Source organism: Emydura macquarii, unplaced genomic scaffold, assembly GCF_026122565.2.
Source record: "Emydura macquarii macquarii isolate MOO-44397 ecotype Brisbane River unplaced genomic scaffold, CSIRO-AGI_Emac_v2 contig_1119, whole genome shotgun sequence".
NCBI classification, from domain to species: domain Eukaryota; kingdom Metazoa; phylum Chordata; order Testudines; family Chelidae; genus Emydura; species Emydura macquarii.
Window position 1 is genome coordinate 14,368,715 of NW_027131256.1, and position 12,766 is coordinate 14,381,480.

General features: G+C 35.8%; 1 protein-coding gene across 3 annotated transcripts in view; it reads right to left on the bottom strand.

Moving 5' to 3' along the window:
- Nucleotides 1-304: 304 nt before the first annotated feature.
- CIP2A (cellular inhibitor of PP2A) overlaps nucleotides 305-12,766 on the bottom strand; it is a 33,031-nt gene continuing 20,569 nt past the window's right edge. For 2 of the 3 annotated variants that reach the window (XM_067546215.1, XM_067546216.1), the window contains 9 exons: nucleotides 12,252-12,370; nucleotides 11,385-11,577; nucleotides 9,082-9,156; nucleotides 8,866-8,976; nucleotides 7,686-7,882; nucleotides 6,351-6,464; nucleotides 4,039-4,121; nucleotides 3,359-3,498; nucleotides 308-2,238 (listed from right to left, as the gene is read on the bottom strand). In XM_067546215.1, coding sequence (XP_067402316.1) covers nucleotides 2,068-2,238; nucleotides 3,359-3,498; nucleotides 4,039-4,121; nucleotides 6,351-6,464; nucleotides 7,686-7,882; nucleotides 8,866-8,976; nucleotides 9,082-9,156; nucleotides 11,385-11,577; nucleotides 12,252-12,370 — 1,203 coding nt within the window. In that variant the 3' untranslated portion in view covers nucleotides 308-2,067. Of the gene's footprint in view, nucleotides 2,239-3,358; nucleotides 3,499-4,038; nucleotides 4,122-6,350; nucleotides 6,465-7,685; nucleotides 7,883-8,865; nucleotides 8,977-9,081; nucleotides 9,157-11,384; nucleotides 11,578-12,251; nucleotides 12,371-12,766 lie in introns of all 3 variants that reach the window. The other variant, XM_067546214.1, reaches the window with a different exon arrangement.

The window sequence follows — 12,766 nt, forward strand, 5'->3', positions numbered from 1 at the left end:
AGCAAAACCGAGGGAGTACATTTCTGCAGTAACAACATTTATATAGACAGCTATCTTTGTGGATTCTGTGTACTAACCTCTAAAATGTTCATTTATAAATTGTCTGAGGCCATGAAACTTTGTTATTGAATAGTCTCAATTCAGTAGTCACCATACTTCTCTTTAAAAGGGGAGAATAATCATCAGATCAACATTTATCAGTTTGATTAATCAAAGTATGAAGCATTTTACTAAGTACTATCTTTACATAAGAAATTTTTGCCTGTTGAAAATATGTACTGTGTTTTCACCCACAAGAAAGATTTTTCAAAAACAAACCTGCGCCTGTAAAATGATTTTATGACATTCACTCAAACTTGTTAGCCCTTTAAGTTGAAATATACATTTTAACTAACAAAGTCTATTTCCTCAATATAGTATATGCATATAAGTTTAAAAAACCCATGAGCAATTGAGTTAGTAATACATTTTTTACCTTCCAAAGCACTTATAATCAAAGCCAGGAAAAGGCACCAAAACTGGAATTTACTATAGATTGAGCCTGTTATATCTATAATTAAGGTTGCCCAACACTTTTACTATAATGTACATGAAGCACATACAAAATATGGAGTAATTATTATTTTTTTTTTTTAATTCCTCCTTCATGGAGGCTGATATCTATAAATTGGCCAACAGTCAAAAGATACATCAAGTCAGAATAAATATACAGTTCATAAACAAGTTAAAATAGCCACTATTCAGCTAGAGTTTACAAATGTGTACTATAAGAGATTGCGTTCATGTTCTATAGTTGTGCGAATTTAGAAAAGGGGGGGCCGATAATATAATTGAAAAAAGATAAGGCTTCTACACTTATGGCATGACATTAAAATCTGGTCTTTGCAAAATAAATAAAATAATGGCAGTAATGATACAATTGTGGTACAAATTACATAATGTTTTTTTCTAAAATGAATACAGCCATTCTTGAAATTTGCTTGAAGTTATAGACATGTTATTCATGTCACATCCAATTTTAGTAAATTACAAGGAAAAATAGTGTTCCCATCACCCAGAAAAAAAGCACAAGTCTTTTGCATAAAATATATAAAATAGTCTGTACATGAAAATGGCAAAAGTAGTTATACTGTAAGCTTAAAAAACAGTATAAAAAATCTTTTATACAATGTACAATTGACAAAAATTGACAACTGAAAAAGCTAGTGTGTGCCAGGTAAAATTGACAAATTAATCGCAGACCTCTAAGAATCAGAAGAAAGTGCTGTAGAATTTAAGAGAATTTAACAGATATTTGAAGATGCATAAAGAGATGCGTAGTATTCCATAAATCTACCTTTTCTACTTTCCGGAAACTTGACAAGAATGCTTCCCCCCCCCCCCCTTTCTTTTTTCCAAATCCCCATCTTTTCAGAAATATGTGGGGCATTTTTAATTTTAGTTCAATTTTAATACTTAATGTACTTTCAACTGAAACTATGTCAAATACAGCTCTCGCTGTAAAATAGGGTCTCTTGTAACAAGTACTACCTTCTAATCCATATTATCATCTCCATTTTATTTCTAGATTTATACCTTAGACATTTGAAATCTATATTGCATTAATATTTCTATATGTGACTGAAAATCCCAAAACAAGGAGTATGAAATTATACAGAAGTGGTGCTTAATACTTCCATAATGAAAGGATCAATATATCTCATTGGCAGTAATGGGATGGGTACCAAGAAAAAGAGGATTCTCTCCCTCCTTTTAATTCCAGTGTCAAGGGATTGTTAGTCACACTAAAAAGACTACGGCTTCATCCTGCTTCCACTCCAGTCACTCGGAATTTGGCCATTAAACCTCAGCTAAAGCAGCAGCAGGTTTATCTCCTATAATATGGCTCAGATTTTTCACGTCAAAGCATGTTTTTAAAAAAGCAATCAAGTTTTTCTTCAATTAAGGAAGGTTTAAGCTTGTGTCAATTTCAGGTGGGCTTTGATATTTGAGCAAAATGGTGTATAAACTTTAGACTTACACAAATGTACAAGGTATCACTAAACCAAACTTTATAACTACAGAGCTCTATAAACTGAGGTTCACAGTTTCTGCACTAAGTTTGCCACCACTTAAACTGTGGATCATTGCTATCATATGAGAATGTTTGCTCAGCTCTTCTTGCTGCAGTTTTACTATGGCTTCCTTTTCTTCCAAACGTCCTTCCAGTTGGGACTTTTGAACTTCCAGGGAAGATGCCTGCAACATAAAAACAAATCTAATAGTCTCTCCCACAGAAGAGATCATAGAACACTTTCACTGAAATGTATTACATCCGTCACTTGAGCCTGTTACACATTAAGTAACATATTTAATAGCAAAGGCACAATTTCAAAACTAAGGGGATTTGTTCTGAATTAATCTCCTCCGATGCCCCCCCCCACACACACACCCCTTTTTTTTCATAACAAGTGCTATTATACTTCAGAAATGGTTGGGGTATGATTTTTTTTTTTAAATAGTTATGTTGTCCTGTCATCTTCTTAATGACATTAGGACATGCCTTAGGACATTAAGTTGAACCCTAAACAAATTCTGGTTGAATTAAAAACAAAACAAAACAAAAAAACGTAGCCTTTTTTCTTACAGAGGCAAATATGTCCTAAGAACAAGGGCACTATCAGTTTTGTAGCAGATATTAGGCTCTCTGGAAAACTAGCCTGCCTTTTCAGGGAATGGAGTATTATTACTATTAGTAAAAAGCATATGCTGTAATTTGCATCTTCAAAATGCTGTACAAATATAAATACCACTGAAAGATAAATATTTTAAAAAAAGGTAAAAGACCAAGTTGTGCTGAACCCTTGCAAGAGCGGACAAGAAAGGTGCAAAAACCCTCCTCTCTCTCCACGGCCTCCAGCAGGCACAAGTCCCTGTGATCTGCTCAGTGCAAGGACAGGTCCCTAACTCCAAAGTAAAGACTTCTACACTAAGCAACAGAGCTCATCAGTGACTGCAGAGAAACATGCAGCACTCTCACACCATGGTACAGCATGTGCATTCTTCAACATGCTAGGTAGTTCTAGGAGACATTGTGGGTCCCAGAAGCATGTCTCCTATAACTCTTACTGGAAAGGATGATCTACACCACCTCCAAAAGAAGTTCATTGCTTTAACAGCACAGATAACCCAAATCATACCCCTCTGGTTTAAACCTCAGAAGGCCCTTGGCTCAATTAACTATACAAGGCTGTCCCCAATTTCTTAAATTTAACTATTTCTACAGTTTTCATATGATTTTTCATTTCTAGCAGTTATACAATTATTTTCTAATTCTGGCTTTTATAGTTTTCAGTAAGCTGGCAACAGAAATTCTTACCTTAATGCTCAATTCTTTTCTTGCCTGCTCTGTTTTACTTAATTCCTTTCTGAGAATGTCAATAGTTTCTTCCATATCTGTTTTTTCTTTCTGCCGGGCTTTGAGTTTTTCTTCCAGAAGCTTTATTTTTTGTTGTAAGCCTTTTGAAAAATTTGTTAGAGTGAGTTTGCAAGTTTTAATTTGTCCAATTATCAGTGAAACTCCCAGTATGTTCATGTTTTACACACACCAGGGCTGCTAATAAATGAGTTAGCTAGCATTGACATCTACTGCAAAGTTTTGTAGAAGGTTACAAACAGACATTGCATGTTCATGGAAGACGTTGTTGTAAAAAAAGTTTCCAAGGAAGCAGCTATGTTTGTTGACAGCATGCAAAATGCAATGGTTTAAGTGCAGGTTTGACAAACTTTTAAACTTCCTTGGACTTTCCCATCTGTCCTTAACAAAAAAATTCCTCATTTTTTAGTTTACAGGTATGTTTTGAAATAAGTGTTACAAGCTTTTTGTGGGCAGAAGGCAGCCAGAGAAGTGCATTTTGAGTCTTATAATCTAGTTATCAAAAACATTTAGCTGTCCACAGAACTAAGAAGTTCCAAAAAATAATCCAGCAATGAAGTTATTTAAATTCAGTTAATTCTGTATGGATAGTACAAGATTTACAAAATCAAACAGTGACTTACTTGATATTTTACTGTCTCTATCTTGTAGCTGTTTCAGTAATTCTTTTCTATGATCTTCTGTTTCCATCAATTGTGCAACAGTTCTGAAATTGCAAATAAGAAAATCCTGATAAACAGTTATTTCAAAGATAACGGAGAGATGCAAGATTCACGTCTCCATCTCTTTGCAGCAGCAAACTAGAATAACTTGTGCAGCTTTCCTGACTGCTGTCAAGAAAGTTCTTTTTAAGCTGGGCAGGCTTAAGTGTGCATTTAGTTCCACGCTGTACAGGTATATACTTTTTATTCCTTACTTGGTTGAAAGAATATTCAAGTTTCCTTTCCTCTGTCAAACACACAGGGTAGAAACTGCATATCCTAAGAAATCTCATTCATTCCCAGAGCTTGAACCCTGTAGAATCAGTTCCCCCAACTACAAGCAATAAAGCATTCTTGATATTACATAGGAACACAATCATCCTACAAAGACTCTAAAAACCCATTTATTTAATGTCAGATCTTTGTTTTAGATTTACTAATACCACACTATCCCATTTTGAACAAATTAGGAAAACCCGCTTCAAGGAAAAAAATGTCTTCTGCAACTATTGTGCAAAGTTTCCAGTACAATTTTGTTCATTCTTTAGGAAGACCACATATACTAGACGATCTTTATGCTGGTAGCACATCTACACTTTAAGGTATTAATTGCTTAAGTAAAAAATTTTAAATTGTGGGAATTTAAATTTAGTTCTACTCTACCACTGTGATTATTAATTTATGCAAATGCACTAATGTGTGTCACTTTGTCCTCCTCCTGGTTTGTCTATTATTCATGTGTTGCGAATTGTCTCAATCTTAGCTGGAAACTCGCAGGATGAGGTGTGCAGAAGCGAGGGAACTGCTGTTATTTATTTCACAGTACCTATTACACCAGGGTCCCTAGGAACCAGCACAATAGACAATTTGAAGACAGCCATGTGAAACCCAGAACAGCTCACTGCTGTATTGAGTAATAATCTGATTACTAACATATTTTTACACCTATTAATGCTACAGACACAAGCTATAAGAAAGTGAATGGCATTCCATTCTGCCTCATGAATCAGAATCATTAACTAAATTCTGACTGCAGAATTTTTACTACTGGCGATGCAGGAGGCAGGAATAATGCAGCTTGACGTTCAGGGCTGGCGACTAGAAAACCAACATTTTACTTATAAAGTAAACACATTTGATCTGGCCTTGCTCTGTCATTTTGTAGAAGAACTCCACCCTTTAAAGTATCAGTTAGAAAAAATAAAAAATGTTATTTTAGTTATTTACAAACAGGAAGCCTTTTCCCTCAGGTGGTGCAGTGAATGATAAGTGTGCCCACTCCCCTGCTCTGACCAGCACACCAACTTGCAACAAACTATAGTCTGATGGACTAGGAAAGATGAATGAAAAAAACCAAAATTCAGAATTCTTGCTCATTTGGTATAGGTGTATGGGAATACATCTGTACGTGTGGAGTGAAGAAAGTTAAATTAGTAATTGATGTTTGAACATGTTTCAAACCCTTCGTTCATGGGAGGAGAATGAAGGGGAGCAATAGTGATTTATATATTGAATTACAGTAGTGATTATAGGCTGATCTACTGCAATACAGGACAGCCATACACAACAATTACTTCAAGTTATGCAGAAGACCCCTGCTAATAAAGAAAAGCTCTACGACTATAGAAGAGGGAGTTTAAGAGTTCTCATTTTCTTTGAGAAGTTTTTTTCTGCCTTGACTGCTACCAGCTTTCAAAGTACTAGTGAAAATTGTCAAGTTTAGCCACAGACAAGTAAACAACTTCTACAGGATTGTAACAGAAAATTGCCTGCCTATCAAGGGCTGAAATTCAGCCCAAAGTAGTTAAAAGATAGTAAATTTCAATCATCTCTGGCACTGACTTAAGATGCCCTTTAATGAGAGGGCATTACTTAATTAGCAAAACTTTTGAACAGGTCTGCTGATAAAAGCAATATTTTACATGAGTAGGAAGAATCCTTGTACATTAGAAGGAAATCTTGAAGCCTATTAAGTTTCATAAAATACATTATAAGTAGTCTCAAGTATTATACATGGCCTCAAGTCTTCCTACCTGTTTGTGTGGAAGACCACAAACAAAATCAGAGGAAACAGGTGAGAGTAACTATACAAAGCAGACTGGAATAGTTCCCTACCTCCCACAAAGACCTCAGGTGTTACTTGAAACTACAGATAATTGAACAATCAATATTGATGTGACTTAATGAGAGCTTCCCTTTAATTGGCTTTTAAAAAATGAACTATCTAAACCTACTTTTCATTCTGTTGCTTGAGCGATTCATTCAGCTTTTTCGTGGCCTCAGCTTGTTTACTTAGTGAGTTGCATGTTATCTGTAGATCTTTATATTGTCTTTCAATGGTTTCATGCCTAAAAATAAGTTAATGAGTTATGGTTAAGAACAGTAAGTGCTTTTTAAAAGCTTTTATCTTGTCATCAAAGAAAAAAATACTCGACATCCAATGAGCTATTTTCCCACTCCACTTGCAAACAAAAAGTATACACACTCTTAAAAAAATGTTATATTATAATAACCTCTAGTACATAAAATATAAAAAGCAAACAGCAACTTTCACCCCAACCTCAATCCTCACTGGAACCCTTACACATTATCAGTGACTATTTATTAAGATTAAGAACTGAACTGAAGAACACACATTTCTTTCAGACAAAGTTCACCACAATCAGGCGGTTCACACAAATGTAGCAAGTTATGCATAATCAGACCAGTAGTTGGAGGTAGCTTGTCTGACAGAGGCCAGACCAATGCTTCAGAGGAATTACAAGAATTCCCATAATAGACAATTATGGGATTATCTACACGTAGGAGATGTTCCTTCTTAATGAGTGAGTATCTGGTAGAAACTGACCTCTGCCTAAAGGTTTATACTCCTTAGATAAAACAGAATAAAAAATTTTCAAACTCGATGTCCTCATCCAAAGAAGTGTAATCCTCTTTAAAATCCCACCAACCTCTTAGCCTATTTTTGTATTGGCTTTAGAACTGTTGCTTTTATTTCACTAAGTGTCCCCTTGTTCTTGTATTATAACACAGGCAAGTAGGAGCACACTTTTTCAGCCATTCATTTTGTACACCTACCATGTCCACGCAATAAACCAGTCCCAATCTTTCTTTACACAGAAGTCTGTTCTTCCCTCAAATCATCCTCACCCATTCCTTAACTTAACAGCTTTGGAATCTTTACCTTCATCCCTCGATTTCTATTTTCTGTTCAAGTTAGAAATTTTTTCAGTCACAAGATTAACTTGCCACAAGAACAATTAAAATTCAAGCAGATTAGCAATGACCCACTTAAAACCTATAAGCAGTGTTTCTAATACACTGTCCTGCAACATGATTAGCCTAGAAGATGTTCAAATAACTTTCTGCTTCAGTTAGATTGGGCATTTACTGGATTAAAAAGAAGATCTACCCAGCATTCCTTGGCTGAAAGGACTAAACAGGTCAAAGAAGGTTTTCAGAAGGGCCTGTGAAAACCCATTTTCTCTTTTCTCCATTTGTTACATATCCACGGAAATCTTTATTTTAGATTAGTACAGGTGTAGTGCCTATAGATTTAAAAGTCTTACTTCTGAAGAAGATCAATAGAGGATCTTTTCAGTATCTCATATTCTTCAGCCACTGTTTGTAACTTCCTATTGTGTTGAAAGAGCTGCTCTATGTCATTCTGCGCCCGTTCAGATTCTACCTGCTGAGCTTTCAGCAGTACATCAAGGTCTTCATTTTTTCGCTCTGCATCCTTCAACATTGCAGCAAGCGTCCTTGCCTTTGAGCAAAAAGCAAATACACAAATTCCATTACATGCTTAACCTATGCTACGTTGCTTAACCCACTCAAAAAGTGGGAAATTTTACCTAACTTTAAAACTTACCCTACTGCTAAATCATCCACAAAACCTATATGCTCAAATGTTCCATGGTCAGTATACTGTATTTAAAATTAGATAGCAAGTTTTAAGCACGTTTAAGATTTTGGCAAATCATGACTGAATCAGTTATTTTACACTCTGAGATACAGTAATCATTTGTGACCTTACAAGTAAAACAAAAGTTTTATATACTTTTATATACTTTTAAAGAGCATTTGATGTGATTACTCTGAGGGCTTAAACTTCATTTAAAAGCGTAAGTCTACCCAAAATAGAGACTGTCTGTTACCTTGCACATAAACAGGAAGTGGTAATAGAGAGGTCTGCAAACCTTTAACATTTTAGTACTGTACTTAGAAGTATAGTTTCTTTAGAAAATGTTATAAAACTTAAACGGTAAAACTAAGACAATAAGTCTTGTTACGAAGATGGAGGAGATTATTGAGGCTGTTCTGAAAGACAAACCATTAATGGGGCATTAAACACCAGATATCCATGTCCACAAAAGTTATATGCATAGCTTGTCTAAAAGGTGGAGGAAGTGAGGGCTTCAGATATGACATACAGTCACACTTAAAGGGCATAAATGCCCAATATGGAGTTTCAAAGAGCTATAGACATAAGAGGATGAAACTAAAAGAATATTGACCCAGTATGTATAAAAAAATTAGCAATGACACTAGATTACCACTTGTTTGTGGAAAATATTCTAATCTTAATCATTGTGTTCAGTTTTTAAAAGAAACTGAAGTTCTAGATAAAAACAATGTAGAGAACCCATCTGTACAGGGGCCTCCATGGGGGGAAACTTGGGTTTGGACTAGATGACCTTATAAGTATCTTTCACCTCTAGCTTCCAGAGTGTGCTTGTTCATACTCACCTCAGATTCAGCTTGGACTCTCTGACAACGGTACTGGGCAATTAGCCTATCAGCCTGAGCCAGGGCTAGTGCCTTTGCCTCCAACAGATCTTGTAACCTGGTTTCTTTGGACTAAAGATGAAGAAAGATTAGTAATGCTATTTCACTAATTAGTATGAAAGATGAAAGTGTACATACTCTACAGACATGTACATACACATACTCATATGTACTCACTGCTAATGCTGCTAGTTTCTGCTCATAAACATCCATTATGTCAGACATCCTCACATCAGTGATTGGTTCCTTCATCTGTGGGAGGAGTTATAATAGTAGAATTCAGCAGCCTAAAGTTAAGTTGTCAGATTTATAGCTATTGGATGAACAGTCATTCATGTTATAGAGCTTGATGAGAGCCCACAGGCTGGCAGGCACTCAGCCTTCAAAGATTAAAAGCCTTGCTGCATCAACTTGACTATAGCTCAATCCTGTTCAGTTCAATGTAAGAAAGTATTGGCACTACTGAATAAAATGTACCCAATAAAGGGACGATCATAACATCAGCTACCATGATTTATAAATTAGTGTCACTCTAAAAAATGAGGGGAAAACTCATTATGCACATACTGCTGGCTCCTACAGTAAGCCTATTGGTTTGGTTGGGTGCGGGAAGCATTAAGTGTTCATCATGACAAATGGTATTTCAGTTCTGCAGGATTAGTGGCACGGCATGATGGCCAAAAACTCTAATCTCTGGAATTCATTGACTTTGACAGAGATGAGTCAGAACGTATTAATGAAAACAATACCCAGAAAGTTTCTGTTGAAGATCTCCTCCATCTTTAATTAAGATCCATTAGTATGCTGAAGAGTTAACTGACCTTTAGGACATAGCATAAGGCCTATATGTTTTCACAAGTGAATGAATACTTGAGTAACCACTTTACATTTTTAGATGTTCTGTCTTCCTGGGATGGGCTGGGGATTAATGAAACTTTTAATTAAGGTAGATAGTGGTGCCAGTACTACTTTTAGGGAGACTGTTCAGTGTATGGGGATGGATGATGCTGCGCAAGTGAGCCCAGCTGTTTGTTTTTTTCAATATAGAAGATAAATATTATCCAATGGTAGTTTACTAACATCTTGTTTTCAAAACAGCACCAGCCCCAATATACGAGAAAATTAGTTCAAAATTCCCCAGTGCTGAAGGAGATCAGACATCTGTTCTTTTCCCCATTCGTATGTTTTTCAGCTCTGTGTCCTCTTGCTCTTGTTGTTACAAAGTTGAAGGATCATGAGGAGTAAGTACTTTCATTTAGAACTTTTTAAAAAATGTACAAACATGTTAAAGTGGATGATAAAATTGTTTGGAATTTCCTTCATGTTTTGTTTTTAATTTATTTAGCTTCTTTATGTGAAGAACTTAAACAACATTACAAAAACATGGCATGTTCTATGGTGTTCACTTTTCTTCTATATATCCTGTGAGTGGGCAATATAATTGTACCAAATACTTGCAGATCATTTTGTTCATCTGTATATTCTATTCCCTACCAATCAGATGCCTGTCCATCTTTTTACTGAGAACTAGTAATCAGATAGTTACCTCCCATGGACTTTACTTATCTCCTTTCTGTTTAAAGATTGGATCATTCGTAAAGTGAGACATTACATGCTCCCACAAAAAACCCAAACCTCTACAGTAAACTTTGTTTTTCTAATGCAAATAGGTTTTTTAAGTAGCATGAAAAGAGAAACCAGAGTTAACGGAATTTCAATGCAACAAACCACGTTTAGTGCTGAGACGCTGTGGTGACATGCTTTAGAACAGAGGTTCTCAACCTTTTTCTTTAAGCCCCCCCACCCCCAACATGCTATGAAAAATCCAGGGTCAAGCGGGGGAAAGTAGGGAAGAATGGGGGGGACATGCTTGGGACTTAAGGAACGAATGTAATAAAGCTTTTCTCTCAATTTACAATGCATATTATATCAGAGGGAAGCAAGATTTCCACTGTTGTAAGAGGACTTCCCTACCTCACAGGGACGCTGTGAGGATAAATATCAAAACCATGAAGTGCTCAAATACTATGGTCATTGGGGGAGCACATACAAGTACCTAAAGATGGGTGATCTTCCCTGATCCTATATGCCAGAATGTCTTGTCTGTTTCCCTATGGAGCATCTCTTCCTATTAAAAACCTCTCCCTTTGTGCATCATTGCAACAGCTTAGATCTTCTGAGATATCTGCTAAGTCCCTATATCTAAAAGTTAGGTAAACGTAAGCAATATGCTCTCAGGGGAAAGTGTCTCAATGATGAACATCTGACAGACCCGACTGTTGATCTTTCTGGATACAACAGGGGTCCTCTTTATTTGGGCTTCTGCTGGAGAATTTAACATCGTAACATGAGTTCAGGTTAGGTGTCCAAATTAACATTTGTCATTGTATACATTGTCGCCTAAAAGTTTAGGGTCCACAACTCTTCTGTAAAGTAAGAATGTAATTAGTTATCCTATCAGAAATATGAAAAATATTAACCTCCAGTCCAGACTGAAGTTTCTGTATTAGCTCTTGAATATTCGAAGTTGTTGCATCTTCATTTGAAGGGTAGGAAGTAGGGCACTTCATGGATGCAACACTGGTCATGGATGACTGCATATGGATTTTTTTTGATGCATGCTCTGTCTCTTGTTGTCTGTAAGCATTATTTGCTGCAATGCTTTCGCCAAGCCTATAAAATGAAATTAATTAAGCAAGAAATAGAACCTGCCAAAAATGTTGATGAGAAGGTAGGAGACAATGATTTTATGTAAAGAGAAGTCAACAACATTTACGCACTACACTTTGAAAACATTATAACACCAACCCTACTCGTACTATCTACTGTATTTAGGTAGTACTATGTGCATTAACTATTTTGAGATATAAAAAGGAGAAATGGTAACAAAAAATAAAGGAGTTTGATCATTCACTGATAGCTGCTTCTCTCTACAATCACTGTATGAATTTTAAAGTTCTTTAACTCATCTGCTGTATCTAGAAACAAGTGCAGTATCCTATTGGAAATAATATTTCCAGCTCCTCTCCAACGGCACAATACCAGTTTATAACTTTGATAGTCTGAATTATTGGACTTCAAACCTATCCCTACTCCAGAACTGTGAATGTGGCCCAGCATGCATGACAGACCAGTATTTGGGGTGATGAGAAGAAACCTTCAAAACATTTTCAGTGCTCTCATATTTGAAGCTAACAGTTATTCAAACATACGAAACATTAGTAGTCCCAGTGAAAAAGACTCAAGCACAGACTTTAAACAAGTCACTCAGACTAAAGTAATGAAAGTGAAAGACCAAAGTAATACATATCACTGTTACCTCCTTACCACACATATAAGAAACTCACACTATTGCAGGGAAGTCTGGTAAAGGTGCTGCCTCAAACAGTATTTTAAGTCCAGTCTGTACTTGTTCTCTGTGGTCTGATGTTAAAGCAAAAGCCAAATGTGTAATCAAACGTTGATCCTGGGCAGAAACCATTTACATCAATTTATATTTATAATCAAATTTATAATAAAGAATCCAGATATTGCAATAGACTGAAGCCAATGTGAGTTTAAAAAAAAAAAAAAAGGCACATTTCTAAAGTTTCAGTTACCCTTGTAAAAAAAAAAAAAAAAAAAAAAAAAGTATACATATGCATACACATATTTGCAATATTTTTAAAACCCACTTTGCTAAACAGAATGAATTTTTTACAAATCCTCAACGCCTGCTTTCAGGATTCTATACATTACTTGCACAGAATTATGAAATAGCACCATTCAGTTCAGATAAATTGTAATGAGTGAGAGGTATGATCGTCTCCGAGAGCAAAATCTTCTGACGTATCCAAACACTAGTCTTCCTCCCATCTGGTCT